The 24,229-nt window shown below is 34.6% G+C and overlaps 1 protein-coding gene across 1 annotated transcript; it reads left to right on the top strand.

The window, feature by feature from the left end:
* Positions 1-367: 367 nt before the first annotated feature.
* LOC133099848 (protein kish-A-like) lies at positions 368-2,953 on the top strand. The gene is made up of 2 exons (XM_061203704.1): positions 368-387; positions 2,737-2,953. Exons 1-2 carry the CDS (start codon positions 368-370, stop codon positions 2,951-2,953), a joined length of 237 nt encoding a protein of 78 aa, XP_061059687.1.
* Positions 2,954-24,229: the final 21,276 nt, after the last annotated feature.

Below are 24,229 nucleotides of genomic sequence, written 5' to 3'. Positions count from 1 at the left end.
CATGAACCAGCTCCAGCTTCTCTTGAACACAGCACAGGAGCCCCTGGAAAACAGTGACACAGACAATTGCTCACAGATGAGAGCCTTTGTAGAAGTCCAGGTTTCTAGAGGAAAAGTTCCAGCAGACCATTTGAGGAAAAAAGAAAATGAGTTTGGATGCTTTGGAGATAGTAAGAGGAACCGTTTAACTTTACATGCCTCACACCTCCTCCAAGAGGACACAGCTTAGGGTCAAGAGAGATCTTCCTCATCCTGTGACTTCTTCCTCAGAACAAAGAGAAAATGTGTGAGTGGGTTGGCTTCCCCATCTATACAGGATGCTGCCAAAGGGGCTCATTTTTCTCACCCCAATCCAGAATATCGAATCATGAGCTACATGACACAAGGGTAGGTGTATGCCTAGAAGATCTGAGAAGGCCTCGATATCCTTACCAGTGCTATAGGAAGTATTTCTCTCCTGAGGTCAGTCAGTAAAGACTTGAGGAGGTGGCTGATATTTCAAATATAATCAGCAATGCAATACTTCAAAAACATGAAATAAAATCAAGGAAATATGACACCAAAGAATCAAAATTTACCAATAACTAACCTCATAGAGTTAGAGATGTGCATTTTACCAGATAAACAATTCAAAATAACTATTTGAAGAAAACTCAATGAGCTACAACACACACACACACACACACACACACACACACACACACACACAGAAAGATAATTCAATGAGATCAGAAAAACTACACATGATCAATATAAGTTTAACAGAAGTATAGAAATCATTTAAAAACTCAAATGGATATTCTGGAGCTGAAGAAACAATGAATGAAATGAAAACTGCCATAGAGATCATCAACAGCAGACTTGATCAAGCAGAAGACAGAATCAGTGGGACTGAAGGTAGGAACTTGAAATTACTCTCCTTGGAGTGGACAAAGAAAAAACAAGAAAAAAGAGTGAGGAAAGCTTACATGATCCATAAGATAACATCAAAAGAACCAATTTGTAAATTATTGGAGTTTCAGAAGGAGAAGAGAAGAAAAAAAGGGAGAAGGGAGCAGAGAATTTATTTAAAGAAATAATGACTGAGAAGTTCCCAAATTTGGGGAGAGATTTATGTAACAAATTTCATGAAGCTCACAGATCACCAAAGCTAGTCAATTTAAAGATATCCTTTTCAAGATATATCATAATAAAACTGTAAACGTTGTGGAGGTGATATAAGACAACTAACTACCATGCATTTTTGGCAAAGCATAAAACATGGAGCAACCACTTTGGCTAAGGGCTGTTTTGTTGTTGCTTGCTTTGTTTTTTTCTTTAATAAACTTGAACATACATCTACCAGACAACTCAGGAAGCCTATATATTTGTCCAGGAGTATTGAAAAATATGTTTACAAAAATATTTGTACAAGAATTTTCATAAAAAGCTTTACTCATAAAAGCCCAAAACTAGAACCAGCCCAAGTACCTATTAATAGGAAAATGAATTAAACTGTAGTATATTTGTATACTGGAAATCTAATCAGCAATAAAAAGGTACCAACCACTGATACATGCGGAAATAAGAATAAATCTCAAGTATTCAGCTGTCTTTAAGTTACCTTATCAAAATATGCATACTCTACTATTCCATTTTTATGAAATTTTAGCAAAGGAAAGCTAAATTTTGGTGGGGAAAAATCAGAAATCTGATTATCTCCAGCTCTGCAGAGGAGAGGGGAAGGGAGCTCTGATTTACTTTGAAGTATTTGTCTATTTCCATGGTATAAATACTACCACCATGCCCAATTTCACTTTTAACCTTCATACTCCTTGTGTTCTAACTGAATCAGGTAATTTGCTTAGGCTCTCCCTAACCTTGAGTCTTTTGGCCGTTTCATTTTCCTTGCCTGTTCACAAACCATCTCTGCTAGTCAATGTTTATTGATCATCTACCATGTACTACTTTCAATGTCAGTCAACTGGAATGTCTCCCTCTGAGAAAAGTCACAAAAGGTAATGCTTCATTAATGTTTTTATCAAGTTGGATAAAGTAACCAGATTCTTCTATGTCCTACTTTGCACCTTCATGTACCACTATTCTTAGGCAATTTTGTATTAGTTATAGGACAAGCCTTTTCTTTCCAAAACATCCACAGTCCCCTGAAAGTTGGTTCTATGATTCTGAGGTAAAAACAACCTATTCTTTTTTCTTATTTGAGTCAACCACAGAAGGCACTCAAAACATGTTAGTTGATTTGAATTAGTTTGAATTAAAAAATACATATGGAACATATGTTGTGTGCAGGGTTAGATACAAGGTCTGCAAGGAAGTTTGAACTATGTCGGCACTGAAGCTTATAATGAAGTATAGGGGAAAGGGAATTCTAAAAATAATTTAAAATATAAGGTAGCATATGCTTTGCTCCAAATGAATGGTATAAACAATAAGTACTAAAGACTTATGATGGCCAGGATTTGAAACATCTGTGATTGATTTTTTTTTTACAACTTTGACCTAACTCAACTGGACTGAAAAAAATGTTTTTTTCTAATTCAGAACAGCTGTCTATAGTTAAGTCACATAGTAAGAATGCCCTGGACTCAGTGATGAAGCCATATTAAAATAACACTTGCAGACCGCGGAAGGAGCGAGAAAGGCAAGCCGGACCTGCACGTCTCTTCCGCCCCTGCATGCCTCTTCCGCCCCGGGCCCAGAAGGGAGATGTGGCTAGGGCTTCGCCAGCCTCACTAGGTCTGCCATTTTCAATTTTCAGAGTCTGTTGACTGTAATCTTGCTGCTTCTATGTACCTGTGCTTATATCCTATCCTTGGCACTCAGCCTCCTGGACAGAAATAAAACTGGGCTGTTGGGTATATTTTGGAACTGTGTCAGAACTGGTGAACGGAACAGTCCTTATGTTGCGGTATGCTGTATTGTGGTGGCCTTCAGCATCCTCTTCATACGGTAGCTTGGAAAAATGCCAGAATTCAGTTATCATCAGATTTAAATATGAAAAAAAAAAAGACTTATCTGCAGAAAATAATGGAAGGAATGGTTAACCCTTTTATCTCTGAACATTGAATGAGATAAATTTTCAGCTGCTGTTCTCTATTTTAGTTATTGGACCAATGTTCTATATAAATAATTAGGATGTAACCATTTAATACTCAGAGTTTAAATATGTCTGTAACAATCAACCTCAGTACTGTCACTACAATATTACATTCTGCATATGTCATTCTGTTGTGTCAGATACCAGTTTTAAGGCATATAGGAGAAAACAAAATTGGTAAATTATTTAAGTTCCTTTCACTGTGATTTGGAAACGATAAATCTTTATAGAATGAGACTTTTTTTGGACTAGCTTTTTTATTGAAAAAGAAAAAAAGTTCAATTCGTGTTGGTAAGGATTGCATTCATATTTAATAATGCTTGCTTTTCCTCTGGCCACATCATTTTGAGCATTAACCAGAGTACCTCTACTCTTAGCAAACTGTAGTTTATTACAGGTGTTTAAACTATTTAAAACAAGACTATGCAGTTCTTAAGGAGGAAGATAAATGAGAAGTGACTTAAGAGTGCTATTGAGAAAATGTTCCTATTTAACATAAAAGAATTCAGAATAAAAATAAACAAATAAAAATAAAATAACACTTGCAAGAATTGTTTTTCATCATTTTTCACAATAAGAAACAGTTTATGGAGAAGTGTGTGGAAGAAGAGAGATACGAGGGAGGAAAAAGAGAAAACAAGGAAGAGAGTGATGAAGAGGGAACATTGACATGAAATCTAACATCCTTTAGAAGCTTGATAGGATTATAATTCTGTGATAGAATAGTAACCTAGTGCTTTGGAATACTGTCTCAATTCAAAGACAATAAGAAAAAGTTCCTGTTGCTAAAAGTATATGAAAAACCAAAAATAAAACAAAGTGAAAAACACTCATCCTAGATTTGACCCCAGAAATGTAGGGAAATATTTTGCTACAAGTTTCTATGGGTAATTTTTATAATCATTTAAATATTTCAACATTTGCAAATCAGAAAACCAGGAGATTTTAGAATATGATGCTTTTTCTAGTGAATGATTATAGTAACACTAGATATACAATTTATTCTTGGAAAAAAGGATTCAAACTCAATTTTTTAAATTCTGATGTTATAAGAGGGAAGAGATTCTCATATTTTTCACAAGCACTATTTTATGTGAAAACAGTCAAATCAAAGTTATAAAGCCAGAGATCCAATCTTTCTGGCCCTCAAATTTTAAAAAATCAGGTTTATATAGTGATCACTTTTAGTTTTCATATATATATATATATATATATATATATGTCCTATAAGAAACAGCAGGATGTGGATGGCAGTGTTGGCCTTGGCAGCATGTAGATCTTGTTCAAAATAATCCTCTATCACCTCTTAGCTTCTTTTCACCTTCATTTCCTTATCTATAAATTCTTTTACTATGAGTTAAATATATACATGTCAAATGTCATGTGTATTTAATAACAGCAATTATGAATAACAAGGTGTCAATGCCTTTTCATTTTGGCATGAAGTCACAACCCAATCTCCTCTTCCAAGCTTTCATTTAACTTCCATATTAACTAAATTTTAAGTTAATTTGTATTGAGAATATATGATCTGAAGACCAACAGAATACACCTCTAAATAATGGACACAAAATAGAATAATTCCTTTATATATCTTCTTATGATGACTATAGTATTGCTTTCTAATGATTTGGTTATCTAAAAATTAACTCTTACCCTAGTTAACTAAAGAATATATATATATATATATATATATATATAAGACAACATATATATGACAACATATAGACGTATACATATATATCTGACAACATGCAATATTATCCCAGCTTTGCCAACGTACCAGAGGAATATTGTTCTTTAAGAAATAAGAAGATTTCCATTTGTCTTTTTTCAGTTCTCCCTGATTGAAAATTACCTCCTCACCAATCTACAACACTAACTGCATTAAGACTTGCAAATTAAAATTTTATTTATTTTGTCCTCACCATATCTGAATAACTTTTACAGTCAAATTTATTTTAAACTATGAATTGCATTCTTTTAATATCATACATTTTTACCATTAGCAGGTATATATGAATATCTCTAAAATACAGAAGTATGTTAGCTAATTGAAGGACAGTCTAGCATATTTTTTTAGTATTATCAAGCACTATCAAAAAAATTTTATTAAGCTTTGGCATTGGTTAGTTTTAAACAGGTTACTGAAACACTGAGCTATTGGGAAAATGGATTGCAATTATTCTCCCCACTTTTAGTGCCCTCTACCTTGAAGAAATTATTTCACAGATATCCAAAAACACTTTGATATTTAGTTAGAAAAGCAAATGTGTATATGGAAGAGAAAGAGGTAGTAAGTTATAAATATACTAAAAATTGTGTTTCCCAACAATTAGAAACTAAAGCCTATAAATAAATAACCAAATAAAGAAACAGAAAGTTTAACCACATTAGCTGACTTTTGCTCAATATCTCAAGTACTGAAAATAAATCTTTATCTGATAAATTTTCCACTGAGCTATTGCATAGCATCTTAGAGAATTAACTTCTCAGAAAAAAAGTGAGCTATCCATTTGGAAACCAAATTTAGTTTGGTCTAAGTATTTTTGTTTTTGGTTTTAATACTTAGAAAAGTACAAGATTAGTATAATTGTGATCAAACTATTTTTATTCCAAAGAACTTCACAAAAGCTGTGAAATCTTAAGTTTAACCTTCAGGTTGACTGATTATGTAAAGTCAGGAGTCCCCATGAAGAAAATCATGGAGAGCTCCTGACCTTTCCTGTATATCTGACAACTCAGGAACACTTGATTCTCCAAAATACACTAGAAAAGAATGAATATAAAGGTTTCACACTCCTAAAGGTAAGATTGCTAATTAAGTTCTCAATTTGAGATAAGGAGATTACTTCCTACTGGGATGATAAGGTCATTTCCTACTGAGTGAAATCTCCTATAGAATAAACAGGTGAATATAACTGATTCCAAGGTATTTTGGTAACATGATATTTCTATAAAAAAGATTTTATCAACCCTATTTAATTGTTATTTCAACTCTTTTTTTGTTTAAGAATCTTAAAAATCACCATCGAAATTTAAAAAAAAACCATAATGCTTAGTTTTCTCAGGATGTTGGATTTGTCATGATAAAGCACACACGTGTTTTGCATTAGAACCCTGTCACTGTGTTACAGCTGGGGCAGATTTTGTGTAGACAAAGTTAAGGATTACTGGTTCACCTTAAGCTGTATTAAGTTTCCTCTTTTTCTCTAGACAAGGTTTCTCTTCCAAGATAGGATTTAGAGAAGGTAGGATTATGGTTTTCTAAGCTGTGGGATTAGCAGCTAACACAAGAAGAAACAGATGATTTTGCACAAAGTACAAAATGCAGTATTCTGGGGATGAATATACTTGTGGAGAATTACATGAATATTTGGTGCTGACTTGTTGAGCTCTTAGAAAGCTGAATTTACGGTCTTAGCACAAGAGTCTTGTGCTAAGAGTTTTGTGTCTATACTCTGTCTTAATGCATTTCAAATAAGAAAATAAATATTGGGGCAGGAAGCATTTTAGGAGCTGATTACGATGTAACATGTATATGATGTACAATGTGGTAAAAAACACATGGAGTACAAAAAGGTGAAGAAAGGCAGAGCAAACACTTTTCCCCGGTGACTCATCTATAATCAATGATCAGGTATATGCCAATTTCTTGACAAAATTATAAAGCAAAAATTAACCCTATATGTTTCACATTTTTATTAGGTCCAGGATAAATAAGCTTGGTATAGCATTTACCCTAAAAGTTCTTTTCTGCATGAATTTGGGGATGTGATTTGCATTCCAAACCTTTGATCATCATGTGTACTCTAGGAATAATGACTACTTGATAGGGCTGTTGTAAGAGTTAAATTAATAACTATAAATACAAAAGTTAGCCTATGCTAGTCTATAGTAGGCTGCAAATAAATTCTGCCCCTGCCTCCATTATCTTGATTATGTCTGTGAACACAGATGCATGTAGAGTGATTCTCCTTATGTATAGAGATGTTAGAATTTGGGGGAGGGTGGAATTGGTTAATAGGTGTTTTTAAATATTACATAAACTTTATAAATTTAGAAAATGTTAAAAAGAGAAAAATACCTAAAGTTAAGTTGAATTCCTTCTTAGCTGCTGTGAAAATACACAGAAAATACAATAATTCTGAAGAAGGCTAGGTGCCCACTCTCCTCAACTTTTGCAGGCTATATAAGATTGGAAAGGAAAAACATATTATATGTTTCTTAAAAAAAAGAACACAGGGACTTCTGGTTCCACCTCAACATGTAAAGAGCTTGGATGTTGTCACTCCCATTTTTATAACAAGAAAAAGCTGGAGACAATGAAAGTCAACAGATTTTGCTGGAGTCATCAGATAACTTAAGTAATACTATAAAGCACCACTCAAAACTCTGGAGACACAGGCTAATAGAGTCACAACTGAGCTCTGCTTATTTGGAAGAGAAGCTGTGGAAGCCAGGAACTGGTAGTAACACTTAAAAGGTAATTTGGATGGGTTGCTGGGGGCTCATTGTAGACTAGGTTAAGGATGAGAAGCTCCAGGGGGTTGCAATCTTAGGGGGTGCCCACATTTTCATGGGCTTTATCTCAAAAACACCCACCAGGTTCTCACGGTCAAAAGTCTAGAAAGATCCACTCCTGATTCTAGCAAGGGGAGGAAAAAACTAACCATTTTGAAATATATCCTGAGTGTTTGTTATTACAAAGACCTACTCTCAGTGGAAGACTTTATGACAGCCTTTTCCCACCTGGGGAAAGTGCATTTCTTCAACTTTTTTTTTTTGCGTCTCTATACAGAGTGTTATTAGAAGGGCTCTTGCCATGTAGCTTCCTCTTCTGGGCAACAGAAGTCAAAGCCCCGTCTGTTTCTTGACGAATGTTGTCAGTTTCAATGTCAATATTAGTAGTAGGGATACTGGTTACAATTCCTATGTCATGGCTGTCGCCTTCTGAGTGCATGTCTTGTTTTTTATTCGTTTTCAGCCTGTTGAGGTTCAGTTTGTGTGTGTTTCATTTTCATTTTTTTCCCCACAGCCACCATATTCTCGGAACTGTGCCATGTTATAAAACATGGGGACTATGGGTCTTCGGTTAAGAATAGTGGGCAATGGGGATTGAGGGACGAGGAAGGTGGGATACTCACTGATCACCACAGGATATGGAAAATATCCTCTATCTCAATCAATAGAATCCTCTATTGATTCTCCTCTATCTTTCCTGTTGCAACAAAGGGGAAGATGGTGAGCTAAAAAAACAAACAAAACACCTGTGGATTTCACAGCTCAATATGTGGGTTCATTAAATGACTAAGATTTAATCATTAAACTACAGAATGCTTTTCCTCCCCTACAACTTACCAACACACCAATAGGACTCCAGTATATCAGTATATTACAACTGAAATATCTGAAAGACAGACTCTATCTGAGGACGATTTCTTAGAGAAGCCCAAAGGCAACAAGAGAGAACAAAACAGAACACTAGAGGAATTGTAAGCCTCTGGAAACTAGCCATGGCAAACAGTAAACACAAACCAACTCCTTACTGGATTAAAAGATATTTATAATAAAGGCCTTTTTACCTCAGTTCCTATTATCTAATATAGCATATCCACCTTTCAACGAGAAGTCAGTTACAGAAAGCTAGGTGGAAATCCCAAAATATTAGAGATTAAATAATACACTTGTAAGTAACACATTGTCCAATATAAAAGTCTCAAGGAAAAATATAAATAATTTGAAACTGAATGAAAATGAATATATAATTTTCAATGTTTGTGAGATATAGTGAAATAAGAGCTTAGAGGGCCATTTTCTATTATTTAATGCATGTAATAGAAAAGGGAAAGATCTAAAAGTCAATAATTTAAGTTTTAATATTAGAAAACTAGAAGAGCAAATTAAATCCAAAGTAAGCAGAGGAAAAGCAATAATAAAAATTCAGGAAAAAATCAATGGAATTGAAAAGTAGGAATTCTATGGACAAAAATAAAACAAAACAGAAAACTGGTTCTTTGAAAAAAAATAATAAATTGATAAAACTCTATAGTCAATCTAACCAAGAAAAAAGAGAGATATCACATATTACCAATATCATACATGAAAAAAGGGGGTAATCAAGGCCTCAAAACCATGACCAAAAATCTCTGTGTAATCTTTTAGGCCCAACCATAGGCACTTATGAAAAGGCTTAGCTGGCAGGTCTCATGGTGGAAACGTGCCCTTACCACACAGACTTGGTGTACTGCCAGTGCATTGCAGTCTCAGAAGGGAATTGCAGTCTCAGAAGGGAATTGTAGTCAAGGACTCAGACTGCCCTGGCTGTCGTGCTCTAATGCGTATTTGTGTCCTAGTTCAAGTGCTTCAATTCAGAGGTCACATTTACAAAGGCCTTCAGGTGAGGACTTTCTCAGGTATGTCTACTGAAATGCACTCCCCCCACCCGGCTGCCATTACGGGGAACTAGACTTGAAGACATTCTTCCTTCTTCACTCTGACTCAGTATTCAGTACTTTTTTCATTCTAAGCCTCCCCCCTGCCCCTCTCTCCCAGTCCCCTTGGCCCATAAAACTACAGGAGACTTTTTTAGGTGCTCCATTGACATCGAGGCAATTCCCACATGTGCATTGATCCACCTGATCCTTAACTAGCACCATTCCAAGGGGAAAATTGGAAGGGGGAATGGGGAAGAGTTGGTGCTTTCTTGGGTTTGACCTCTTTTAAAAAAAAAAAAAATTATTGAAGTATAGTTGGTTTGCAATTTTGAGTTAGTTTCAGGTGTCCAGCAAAGTGAATCAGTTATACATACACATATATCCACTCTTTTTAAGATTATTTTCTCATATAGGCCATTACAGAGTATTGAGTAGAGTTCCCTGTTGTATACAGTTGGTCCTTATTAGTTATCTATTTTATATATAGTAGTGTATGTATGTCAATCCCAATCTTCCAATTTATCCCTCCCCCCTTTACCCCTGGTAACCATAAGATTGTTTTCTGTATCTGTAACTCTATTTCTGTTTTGTAGATAAGTTCATTTGTACCCCTTTTTAAGATTCCACATAAAAGGGATATCATACAATAACCTCTTGCCTAAACTATTACAGTCAGTGACTAAAGGCTTGACTTTTACTTTCTTTTTTGGCTTGTTGTCTTAACTGAGCACTCTGACCCTTGACAGATCAGCTCTTCCGAGCCCAGCTCAGTTCCTGACAGTCATAGCTAGTGAAAACATGAACATTAAAAGGGTAATAAAGGCATGCTGTGAACCACTCTATGTCCACAAATTTGATAACTTAGGTGAAATGGACCAATTCCTAGAAGGACAAAATCTACTAAAACTCACCAAGGAGAAATAATCTGAATAGGCTTATTTTTTTTTAAGATATTGACTAATTAGTAACCTTCCATAAAAGAAAATACTGGTGGTTTCACTGGTGAATTCCGCCACACATTTAAGTAAGATATGATACCAATTCTCCTCAATCTTTTCCAGAAAATATAGACACAGGAGACATTTCCTACTTCATTTTCTGAGGCAAGGTTTACCCGAATATTCAAGCCAGATAAACGCATTGTATATGGAAAATCTACAGACTAAAACCATTAAAGACATTACAAGAAAAGAAAGCTATAAACCAATAAATCTTATGAATGTAGACTCAAAAATCCTCTGCAAAATATTAGCAAATAGAAGTCAGCAGTGTACACTTGAGATGATGTGATGAGGATAGCACTTTACCTCTGTGGTCTTCCTCCTCAAAAGTCACAACAGCAGTATGATGAGAAAAACATCCGCTAAATCCTGACTTAGTGACCTGCTACCAACTATATGACCACTATTCCTCAAAACCATCAGAGTTACCAAAACCAAAGCAACTCTGAGTAACTGTCACATCCTAAAGTTTCAAGGCTTCTTATGGTCTACCTTCTTAAGTCCCAACATTTCACTTCCACCACATTTTACTGGTCAAACCACTCATTAAGACCAGTCCAGATTCAAAAGGAAAACCATTAAAAACTTTTGCTCTGTGAAAGACCCTTTTAAGAATTTGAAGTGACAAGTTACTTACTGGGGGAAAATATTTACAAACTACATAACTGACAACAGACTAGTATCTAGATACATAAAGAACTCTCACAACTCAGTTAAAAAAAATTCAATTAGAAAACAATTAAAAGGCATAAATCTTTTTGTGGTTACCAGAGGTGGGGTGGGGGAGGGGGAATTGAATGAAGGCATTCAAAGTGTTCTACAAACTTCCAGGTATAAGATAAATAAGAACTAAAGATATAATGTACAACATAAAAATATAATTAACACTGCTGTATGTTTTATATGAAAGGTGTTGAGTAAATCCTGAGTTCTCATTACAAGGAAAAATATTTCTTTTCTATTTCTTTAATTTTGTATCTATATGAGGATAGATGTTCACTAAACTTATTGTGATAATCATGTCATGATGTATGTAAGTGAAAACATTATGCTGTATACCAAACTTATACAGTGCTGTCAATTACATCTCAATAAAATTGCAAGAAAACAAATGGAAACATGAATCAAAGAAGCTACACAGATGGCAAGTAAGCATATAAAAAGACATTCAACATTATTAGCCATTAGGGAAACATAAATTAAACCATAATGAGATATCACTACAACACCTATTAGAATGACTAGATCAAAAAATGGTGACACCACCCACATGCTGGCAAGGATGCAGAGGAATCGGATCATTCATACATTGCTGGTGGGAATGTAAAATGGAACAGTCATTCTGGAAACATTTTGGCAGTTTCTTTAAAAACTAAACATCCGAGTACCAAATGATCCGAAATTGCACCCCTTGGCATTTATCACAGAGAAGTGAAAAGTTAGGTTCACACAAAAATCTGTGCATGAATATTTGCAGAGCTTCATTAATAATAGCCAAAACCTGGAAACCACATAGACATCCTGCAACAGGTGAATGGTTAAATAAATTGTGGTGCATGCGTACAATGGAATACTACTTAGTAATAAAAAGAAAAAGAAACAAATTATTAAGACCTGTAACAACTTGGATGAATCTCTAGAGAATTACAATGAATAAATAAAAGCCAATCCAAAAAACTTACATCCCATTTCTATGAAATTCTTGAAATAACAAGTAGGCATGGCTGTAAAATGGAAACATGAGAGATCCCTATAGGGATGCCAATATTCTGTATTTTTACTGTGTCAGTGTCAGTGCCCTGGATGTGCTATTATAGTATAGTTTTGCAGGTTGTTGCCTCTGGGTGAAACTGGGTAAAGAGTGTATGGGCTCTCTCTGTATTTTTTCTTTTTTCCCTAACTTTGCTGAGATATAATTAACAAATAAAAACTGTACATTCTAAAGTGTACAATGTAATGATTTGATATACCTATATATTGTGAAATGATTACCACAAAGTTAAATAACACATCTGTCACCTCATATAGCTACTGTGTGTGTGTTTGTATGTGTGTGTGTTTGTGGTGAGAACACTTAAAATCTACTCTCAGTAAATTTCAAGTACACAATACAGTATTATTTATAGTTATTATGCTGCACATTAGATCCCCAGAACTTATACATCTTATAGCTGCCTATAAATTTACAATGATCTGGATTCAACAAGGTTTCTAAACTAAAGGTTATTAGCAACCAATAGAACTTATTACTTATTTCCTGAATCCCATAGCCTTATTGTTCCTTCTCCTCACTTTCAGTGATAGACCACTCAAGACCCTTCTTTCTCTACAAGCATGTAGATGGCACTGATGGTTTATTGGTGGTTGTAGGTGCCTCTCTGCCTTCCAGAGCAGGTTGACGAAAAATGTTCTGAAACACATTTTTCCAATATCCGATGGGTAAAATGAATGCTGAAATACCTGACACAATTTCCATTCCACCCTGTACTTCTCCAGAGACAGCTGGCCGGGAACCAAGAATGGCTTCCTGATCCAAGGGCAGCTATTCTTTTGCATGGCCTACAGTCCAGGATGAGAATTTTGCATGGAAAAAAATAATCTGGTAAATCTAATTCTGATTCTAAACACTCTGCATTGGGAAACATACAGAAAATGACGTATTTAACAATGGATACTGAAAATATAAGGTCACGATTCAGAGAAATATCCCTTGTATAGCACATTTCAAATACTTATTAGTGCTTCAATAACAGAATACAACTCATTTAACGTGATACTTTAGTCTCTGCCAAGACTCCTCCCTTATCTCCCTCCACTCTTTTCTATGTCACTGGCCATCTTTAATTTCTTTGAATATGCCCAATTAATTCCTGTTTCTGGAACTTTGCAAATTCTGCCACTTTAATGGTTTCCTTGGTGGACCAAGACCTCTTGAGTATCACTTCATACTACTCTGGGCGACGTCTCTCATTCCAGCCCTAGATTCGAGGAAGAGCTGCACAAAGATTTAACACCCTTCAAGATGATAGTGATGCAACTCAACTTGCATCATTCACTTTCTGCCCTGGGCTTTTCCAATATGGTGGTGTGGGAAACAGGCAGGTGGGAACCTGCTTGGCATACACACAAGTACAGCTAGGAAGTGATGGTAGTTAAAAATGTCTGAGTAAACCCTTGACAAATGGGGAAAGGAAGCTGATGAATCAATGGGTCTTCCTATGATATCTGAGATGGAATATTATAAAAGGTATCCTATACACTTCTCAGAAGTTTCTAGCAAAATTGAGCCTAAATGCTCATGGCAGAGACCAATTTCTCCTTCTTTTATGATTCTCCCTGGTTTTTCAAAACTCTTGATCCTTGGAATAATCTCCCACAATCTCCAGTTTTGAGAAGAACCCAAGTTAATGCAATTAAGTAACTCTTACTGTTGCTTTCAATCTCAGCTTAAAGGTAAATTTCATCAGAGAAACCATTCTGACCTCTTCCTCAAAATTCAAACCAAATTTTTCCATAGGAGTCTTTCACAGTATACCCTTTACTTTACAGCTGAGGCATTTATCTAAAATTTTAATGACACTTTATTTTTAAAATATTTGTTGGATTATGATATCCATGAGGGCAAAAAACATGCCCATTTGTCTACTGTATCCCCAACCTTACATTATCTTACATGCATATAGGACTCAATACATATACACAATGAATAAATAAGCTATATCCATGCAGAAAATATGACAGAATGGAAATTATAGAAGAAGCTATTTATACCTGAAAAATTCAAAAATAATCTACAATGTTCTCAAAATAAAAAGTTTAATTGAAAAAAAGTAAATTTTATAAAAGGTTAAAAAGCACAGGACATATTTTATAAAGCAATACAAAACAATTATGTTCAAGAATTTTATTTTAGAAATATTGAAAGTGGCAAGGAAGTATAAAATATCTGAAACAAGAAACCTAAATTGGGAAAGATGATTCATATCCATATTCCTTTGTGTGTGAACATGAATGAATAGTTACAGCTAAATGAGAAATCCAATGTAGGAGGACATTTACTGTGTTAACTTTATTAACACAAGATAGAGCCATGTCCTAAGATGCCTAAACACAAATATGAAATAACAAGAAATAAAGAAATACTAAGGAATGTCTTGAAATTAATGAGGGAATAAAGAAATCAATAAAGGAGAAAATATACAGTGATGCATGTCAATTATTTCTCGGACAGTTGGAAAAAAGAGTATGAAAGATTTAAAAACAAATTAAATGAGAAAATAGGTACTGGTAAACTGCAGTATTGTATTAGAAATAAAAAAGTGGTGAGGTATTTATTTATATATAGTGTAGATTAAAACAAAAAAGATAAGAAAAATTGGAGCATGTTCCCAAGTAAATTAATGTTCAGTGTTCCCAAAGGATTGTGTTTATATGTAACCTAAAAGCAAATATCACAGAGATTTTTAAAAATCCAATATGGATGAAAAATGATTTGTAAAAAGTAATCAAGTATATGAGCAGCTCAGATATGAAGTATAAAATATTGGTAATGCAGAATTGCAAGAAAGAGACAAAGGGCACAGTGGTGAGAGCAGAGTGCAAGGGAAAGCCAAAGTGAGAAATGAATGAAAAATATCGCAGGAGGTCAAAATATTATAGAAAATGTGTTTCAAGCATAAAAAGGACCAGAGGTCATTCTGAAGAAGCCTACAGCGTAAAAATGATAAGAATAAATTATCGACCAATGAAATAGATATTGCTAAAATATTAAATTAATTCCTTGCTTCCTTGTCTCAGTTTTCACAAAGAAAATAAGGGACAAATGCTAAGAACAGACATTAATTTCCTTTGGGAGAGAAAAGAAATATTACAGGAAATTGTGATCATGCCAGAACAGGTAATCAAAAACAATGGTTGAAACCGCACACATAAATAATATAAAAAAATTCAATAGTCAATAGCCAGGTATGTCTCACTCTTTTTATTGGGGAAATCCTGAAGAAAAAAGTAACAAAAAAAGCAAGAGGAAAAATGAAGGATAGAGTTCCTCTGCAGTCAGCCTTTTTCTAAAACCTAGTATTTAAGGGATACAACCTACCTATTTTTTTTTAATAGGAAAGATAAGAGATCAGTATAAGAAGCTACTTTCTCTTCTGAAACCCTCAATTCTACTCACATATCAAATCAGTCACAAGCAGTTATATAACTATTTATTACGCTACTTACAAATACATACCCCTGAATTTGGCATTATGCAGTCGGGGAAGGTTGCAGGGGTTGTCGGGGGTGGTGGGGAGACGTGGCCAAGTATTTAATTCTAAACAAGTAAATATATGTTTATTACATGATAAATGAAATAAATAGGATCTTTCTTTCAAAAGTATAAAATAGCAAAGTAAGAAAAGATTAAAATTGTTTATTTACTGCCTTTAAATACAGTTGTACAAAACGAGGAAATATGCATGACTTCACTTAAGGCAGAAGTCTTATACCCAGAAGTAATTTTGAAGCCAAGAGAAGACGGATGTGATCGTAGAGTATGAGGATAAAATGTAACCTGGATGCTGGGATTTGTAATGAGAGATGAAAATTTCTCTCCATATCAAAACACAGAAATAAGTAACATTTGTATTCAATTATATAAGAAATTTATCTCTGTACCCCATGGATACCTGGGTTCAAGATAGATTCAAGATAATTTTATATATTAATTCATTCATTAACTCACTCACTACCTCACTCAACGAATAAATATATGGCCCACTGTGTATAATCAACTTGCCAATCTAGTGGACACAAGGACAAATAAGTAACAATCTCTATCTTTAAAAAGCTTATGCTTTTGGAGGGATTCATACTCGAAAGAAATATGGAACAATTGGTTATAGGTGGTATGATAGAATCCTTTATGGGATGTGTGAGATACAAATGGGGCATTTCCAATTTTCTTTAGAGCAAGGAGAGCATTGGGAAAGAGGTTATAAGGTGGTATCAACTAATTTAAATTTATAAGAAGAAAAAGAGCTCTGTAGTTGGGGATAGAGCTGGTGGTGATTTGTAAAGAATATTACAAGCAGTGTGAGAATTATGGATAAAGCATATGGAGGTATGAATCAGCATGGTGCCTTCCAAGAACTGAAAGTATGTCAAATTAAGTAGAAGAAGCAGAGAAGATGTGACAAGGAGACTGAGAAGTGAATGACAGGGATAATCCTAGAAGGAGTATTTTTTTCTCCTCACTTTCACTTATCTATTGCTTTGTAATTTGATGCTAAAAATAAAAATAATGAATATTTTGTAATTATTTGTCCTTCATGAAAAATATACCATGCTATATTTATCCCAGAGGGCTCTTTGTGGTACAAGCAAGAATTTCTGATATGATTTCTGTTTTACTAAAACCGATTATTGTTTAGTAATATAGCAATAATCCAGTCTGTAATTTTTCAATAAGTAGTCATATTAGTTAATGTAACCACCTTAAAGATACACTGTTTTTGAGATGAATAGAAAGGTAATAATTATTTTCTTTCTTAAACATCTTTTTCAGAGAAAAGACTAAATAATGCATTCAGGGTCAATACTGAAGAAGAATTTTAGAAATAAAGGAGCTAACACTTAGGACATCTAGGATACAGTAAGTGTTTAGCAAAGTACATCATACTTTTCAACATTATATTCGGTATCTGAATATTTATGATTATGCAAAAATAGTTAGGCAACCCAAAAGGATATCCAGAACACCTGGAAATTAATACATTGGAATGAAACTAAAACATCAAAGAAAAAAAGAAAGAACAAATGAAAGAAAGAGAGAGAGAAAGAGGAAAAGAAAAAGAAAGAGGTTTTTTAGTTGCTAATGTTCACACTTTCATTATTAAAGGCCCTAAATATTCAAGAAACTTTTGAATGAAATGTCCAAGAAGCTGTTGAATGAAATGACAAGTTCATGTAAGCCTTTAAAAAAGTCAGCAAATTGATAAATGTAGCTACACTGAAAAGAAAAGGGAGGAGATATAAATAATGAATATCAAGAAAGAGACAGTGTATTACATCACTAAAGATTCTATTGACCTTAAAATGTAATACAGAAATGTTATGAACAATTTTATGCCCATAAATTCATCAACCGGGATGAAATGGACAAATCTCTTAAAAGACACAAAATTCCAAAGCTCATTTAAGAAGACATTTATAACTTGGACAGTTATACATCTACTAAAGTAATGGACTCCTTAGTGAACTTTCTCCAACAAAGAAACTTAGTAGCTCAAGTGGGGTGCTTCTGCCAAATTCTACCGAATACTTAAGGACCAGATACCACTAACTACACGCAAAACTTCTTAGGAGACACCATAGGAGAGAACACTCTCTAACTTATCTTACAAGGCTACCATTATCCTGATACAGAAGATACTACAGAACAAACCTGTTACAAGAAAAAGAGATATAGACCAATATCATTCACTGATATGGACACAAAAATCCCCATTAAAGTATTTGCAAATCCAATCCAGTAATAAATTAAAACAATAATACACTACATCCAAGAGGGGATAAGGGTAGTTATCCAAGCAATGCAAGGCTGGTTAAACATTTTATTTCTTTATTTATTATTTAACATTTTTATTGGAGTATAATTGCTTTACAATGGTGTGTTAGTTTCTGCTGTATAACAAAGTGAATCAGCTGTACATATACATATATCCCCATATCTCTTCCCTCTTGCGTCTCCCTCCCTCCCACCCTCCCTATCCCACCCCTCTAGATGGTCACAAAGCAAAGAGCTGATCTCCCTGTGCTATGCAGCTGCTTCCCACTAGCTATCGATTTTACATTTGGTAGTGTATATATATATATCCAACCAGTCAGTGTAACTTACCATATCAACAGACTAAAGAGGAAAAAGCACATGACCATCTAAAATACACAGAAAAAGGATTTGACAAAATATAACATCCATTCATGATGAAAACTCAGAGCAAACTAAGAATAGAGGGGAACTTCCTAATCCTAATAAAGAATGTCTACCCGAAAATTACATTGTTAGTATTATATTTGATGGTTTAAAAACTGCCAGCTTTCCTTTTAAAATTGGGAATAAGGAAAGGTTGTGCACTCTAACAGTTCTGTTCAACATCATAGTAGATGTCCTAGCCCATTCAAAAAGACAATAAAAATGAATAGATTTATATAGACTGGAGTGGAAGTAATTATATGACTTCATTGTCTACATAGATTTTCCCAAAGAGTCTATAAAAATGAAAGTTAATAGAACTAAAAAGTGAATTTAGCGAGAGTGCAGGATACAATATCAACATACAAAAATCAATCATATTTTATATGTACTCAATGGGCAATTGGAAATCATTTTTCAAAGTAAAATTTGAAATAGCACCAAAACCATGTGATGCATATACATCCTCAAAAATATATGCAAGTTTGTATGCAGTAAAGTATAAAATATTATTGAGAGAAAAACTTAAGAGAAGGTATACAAATGCAGATTCAATACTCCAGTAATCAAGGTCTATACATTCAGCAAAATTCCAACCTAAATTCCAGCAGGGTTTTTGGTAGAAATGGAAAAACTACTTTTAAAAGCTATGTAGAGATTCAAAGGAATAAGAATAGCCAAAACATTTTGGAATAAGAACAAAGTTGCAAGATTTATATTACCTGATTTGAACACTTATTATAAAGCTATAGCAATCAAGAAACTGTTGTGTCAGTGAAAGAATAGGCCCATAGATCAATAAAACAGAATAGACAGCCCAGAAATAGACTCCCCCACAAAATATCATCAAATAATTTTCAGTAAAATTGTCAAGGTAATTAATGAAAAATGGTAGTCTTTTCAACAAATGATAATGGAAAAAAATGAAAAACCATATGCAAAAAATATATATTAATGCTTACCTTGTGCCATATACAAAAATTAACTAAAAATGAATTGAAATTATATGCAAGTATCCAGAAAAAATATAGAAGGAAATATGTCCTTTGGTAAGGCAAATGTTTTTTAATAGGACATGATAAAGTACAAATCATAAAAGAAAAAGTATAGTGTACTTCATCAAAATTAAAAAATTCTCCTTGTGCAAATACACTATTAAAATTAAAACACAACTATATACTGGGAGAAGATATTTGCAAAACACATATCTAATAAAGAAATCATTTAGAACACGTAAAGCCTTTCAAAACTCAATAATAAGGAAACAAACTACTAATAAAAAAATGGGCAAAGATCTGAGGAGATATTTTTCTAGAGATTTATGGATGACAAACATATAAAATGATACTCCACATCATCAGTCATTAGGGAAATGCAAATGAAAATCACAATGAGTATTGCACAACTATAATGTGAGATATAACTAAACACCTGTCAATGTCAAGAGCTGGTGAGAATATAGAGCAATTGAATCTCTCATATATTGCTAGCGATAATGCAAAATGATACAGCTACTTTGGAAAATATGTAGGCAATTTCTTATAAAGTTACCATATGATCCAGAAATACCACTTCTAGATGTTTATTCAAGATAAGTGAAAACATAGGTCCACACAAAATCCTGTTCACAAACATTTATAGCAGATTATATTATAGAAATTAAGTTCATAATCTCCAAAAACTCAAAAAAATTAAAATGTCTACAATTGATGAGTAGATAGAATATGGTGCATCTATACAATGAAATTCTACTCAGCGATACAGCAACACGGATGAATCACAAAGATATTAAAGGAAACAAATCATATTATAATGACTACATTCTTGATTGTTCCATTTATATGGTATTCAGAAAAAGGCAAAATTAAGGGACAAAAACCAGATCAGTGGTTGCCAAGGCTGCTGCTGGGGAGAAAGAAATGATTATGATTATAAAGAGACATGAGGGAGCTTTCAGTGATAGAAATGTTCTTTGCCTTAATTGTAGCAGTGTTCATTTGACTGTGTGTTAGAGTATGTAGAACTGTACATCTAAAAAGAAGAGAGAAATATATGGTTTTAAAATTATAACTCAACCAGATTTTGTTAAAAAGATAAATGCTCAGTAAATATTGTAGAATAGAGATTACTGGCAATACTGGGGCCTGAGAGCAGACTAGTTAACCTGTTTTTAAATACCAGCCAAGCTATTTGTTTTATAGTAGTTAATTATGATGCTGGAAAGTTCAAACTGTTAGTTTTGAAACTACTTTCTAAATGGGGCTTATAATTCTGTAAAACTATAAAATCAAGTCAAAAGTTACAAGACCAAAATCTGATGGAATGTGCCAGTTCCCAGCTTCAGGAAAATGATGGTCACAACAATTCCTTTCACTTTTACTAGAACACTTTGTTATAGTCTTGGGAACTTTCACATCCCATAGCAAACACTTCAGGCTCCAGCCTGTCAGCAGTTACGTGTAAGTGCCTCACTGCTTTTCACCAGTGTATTGAACAAAGTGTGGTTGTGCAAAGTTGTATACGACTTTAAAATTTTGAATTGAAGAATCTATAAAGTCAAAATGATAAAAAAAATAACCAATCATCTCTGGATCTCAACATTGCCTTCCAATAGAGACACTCCCCATAGCAATGGTAGAGTGATTAACCAAAGATAGTCATGCAATAGCAAATGCCACAGGACAAGAAGCAACTTGTTTATGGATATCTTGAATGTCACATAATGAAAGATTAACTTTAGGTTAATTGATTAGATTTCAAATGCAAAACACCATGGGAAAGATAAATAATTAGTTTAAATTCACACTTACATGTAAGTTACTTGTCATAAAGTTTTTCCTAAGAATATGCTTTAAGATAGAATGACTGTAAAGCACAAATCTATTGGGAGTTGCTAAGGAATCTGGTCATGATGAAGGTATAAGTCTCAGCTACCAGGATCTTAAACTTTTCTAATGATACCCTACTCATTTTAATATTGTGCCTAGAATATCCTCTTAAAAAATAACATACAATTATGAATTGATACCTTAGTAAATGACAGGAAAAATATACACATTAAAAATTATCAGGGCTTCCCTGGTGGTGCAGTGGTTGAGAATCTGCCTGCCAATGCAGGGGACACGGGTTCCAGCCCTGGTCTGGGAGGATCCCACATGCCGCGGAGCAACTAAGCCCGTGAGCCACAACTACTGAGCCTGCGCGTCTGGAGCCTGTGCTCCGCAATGGGAGAGGCCGTGACAGTGAGAGGCCCGCGCACCGCGATGAAGAGTGGCCCCCGCTCGCCGCAACTGGAGAAAGCCTTCGCACAGAAACGAAGACCCAACACAGCCAAAAATAAATAAATTAATTAACTAAAAAAAAAATTATCACTTAATTGGACTTCTTGACTTTACTCTCCCCCTCCATTAGATCTTACTCATTCCCTCTCCAGTTAGCGCTATTAAATCCAGATTGAATTATGATGCTTCATACATAATCCCCTACAGATCTATAGCAAACTCTGTAACAGAATGCAAAATTCTTCATAAATAGATATCAACGTAATTTCCCAGATGTGTTTCACACTTTTAGCCCCTTCCACTTTGCTTTCCATCCCTCAACCACCCAGATTGGTCCATATCTCGTTGCCATGTTTCATTGCATACCTGGGCATTTTTTACTTGCTTATGCATCCATAAGACAGCACGCACAGAGTCTTCTTCTGGAATGCATATCTCCCTTTTTTTCGGAAGTGAAACCAATGCCTACGTAAGCCACCGTTCAAAAGTTGCCTTCTGGGTGAAAACGTTTATACACCATTTGGGCTTAAATTTCTGCTTTTGCTACCTTAATTCTTTGTTCATAATTCTGTTGTAATTCCTGTGACATTTTCATGCACTTAATGATTTATGTTTCCTCCTCCTCCTTCACCAGCAACACTTATATTTGCTCAGCTAAGGGGAGAATCTATGCCACATGAATCTTTTAAATTTACTATCTAACATTGTGCAAGGAACATGGTAGATGCTAAATACATTATTATTACATAAATTAAACTGAACATACCATGTGTTGTGAGCACTTAGAGTAAATCTATTTTCTTTTTTTTGAACATCTTTATTGGAGTATAATTGCTTTACAATAGTGTGTTAGTTTCTGCTGTATAACAAAGTGAATCAGCTATATGTATACATATATCCCCATATCCCCTCCCTCTTGCGCCTCCCTCCCACCCTCCTTATCCCACCCTTATAGGTGGACACAAATCATTGAGCTGAACTCCCTGTGCTATGTGGCTTCTCCCACTAGCTATTTTACATTTGGTAGTGTATATATGTCAGTGCCACGCTCTCACTTCATCCCAGCTTACACTTCCCCCTCTCCGTGTCCTAAAGTCCATTCTCTACATCTGTGTCTTTATTCCTGTCTTACCCCAAGGTCCTTCAGAACTTTTTTTTTTTTTTTTTCAGATTCCATATATATGTGTTAGCATACGGAATTTATTTTTCTCTTTCCGACTTACTTCACTCTGTATGACAAACTCAAGGTCCATCCGCCTCACTACAAATAACTCAATTTCGTTTCTTTTTATGGCTGAGTAATATTCCATTGTATATATGTGCCACATCTTCTTTATCCATTCATCTGTCGATGGACACTTAGGTTGCATCCATGTCCTGGCTATTGTAAATAGTGCTGCAGTGAACACTGTGGTACATGTCTCTTTTTGATTTATGGTTTTCTCAGGGTATATGCCCAGTAGTGGGATTGCTGGGTCATAAGGTAGTTCTATTTTTAGTTTTTTATGGAACCTCCATACTGTTCTCCATAGTGGCTGTATCAATTTACATTCCCACCAACAGTGCGAGAGGGTTCCCTTTTCTCCACACCCTCTCCAGCATTTATTGTTTTTAGATTTTTTAATGATGACCATTCTGACCGGCATGAGGTGATACCTCATTGTAGTTTTGACTTCCATTTCTCTAATGATTAGTGGTGTTGAGCATCCTTTCCTGTGCTTGTTGGCAATCTATATCTTCTTTGGAGAAATGTCTATTTAGGTCTTCTGCTCATTTCTGATTGGGCTGTTTGTTTTTTTGACATTGAGCTGCATGAACTGCTTGTATATTTTGGAGGCTAATCTTTGTCAGTTGCTTCATTTGCAAATATATTCTCCCGTTCTGAAGGTTGTCTTTTCATCTTATTTATGGTTTCCTTTGCTGTGCAAAAGCTTTTAAGTTTCATTAGGTCCCATTTGTTTACTTTTGTTTTTATTTCCATTTCTCTAGGAGGTGCGTCAAAGACATTCTTGCTGTGATTTATGTCATAGAGTGTTCTCCCTATGTTTTCCTCTAAGAGTTTGATAGTGTCTGGCCTTACATTTAGGTCTTTAATCCATTTTGAGTTTACTTTTGTTTATGGTGTTAGGAAGTGTTCTAATTTCATTATTTTACATGTAGCTGTCAAGTTTTCCCAGCACCACTTATTGAAGACGCTGTCTTTTCTCCACTGTATATGCTTGCCTCCTTTATCAAAGATAAGGTGACCATATGTGCGTGTGTTTATCTCTGGGCTTTCTATCCTGTTCCATTGACCTACATTTCTGTTTTCGTGCCAGTACCACACTGTCTTGATTACTGTAGCTTCGTAGCATAGTCGAAGTCAGGGAGCCTAATTCCTCCAGCTCCATTTTTCTTTCTCAAGATTTCTTTGGCTATTCAGGGTCTTTTTGTTTCCATACAAATTGTGAAATTTT

Source organism: Eubalaena glacialis, chromosome 10 (assembly GCF_028564815.1).
Source record: "Eubalaena glacialis isolate mEubGla1 chromosome 10, mEubGla1.1.hap2.+ XY, whole genome shotgun sequence".
Classification (NCBI taxonomy): Eukaryota; Metazoa; Chordata; class Mammalia; order Artiodactyla; family Balaenidae; genus Eubalaena; species Eubalaena glacialis.
This window is presented reverse-complemented; position numbering and strand designations above follow the sequence as displayed.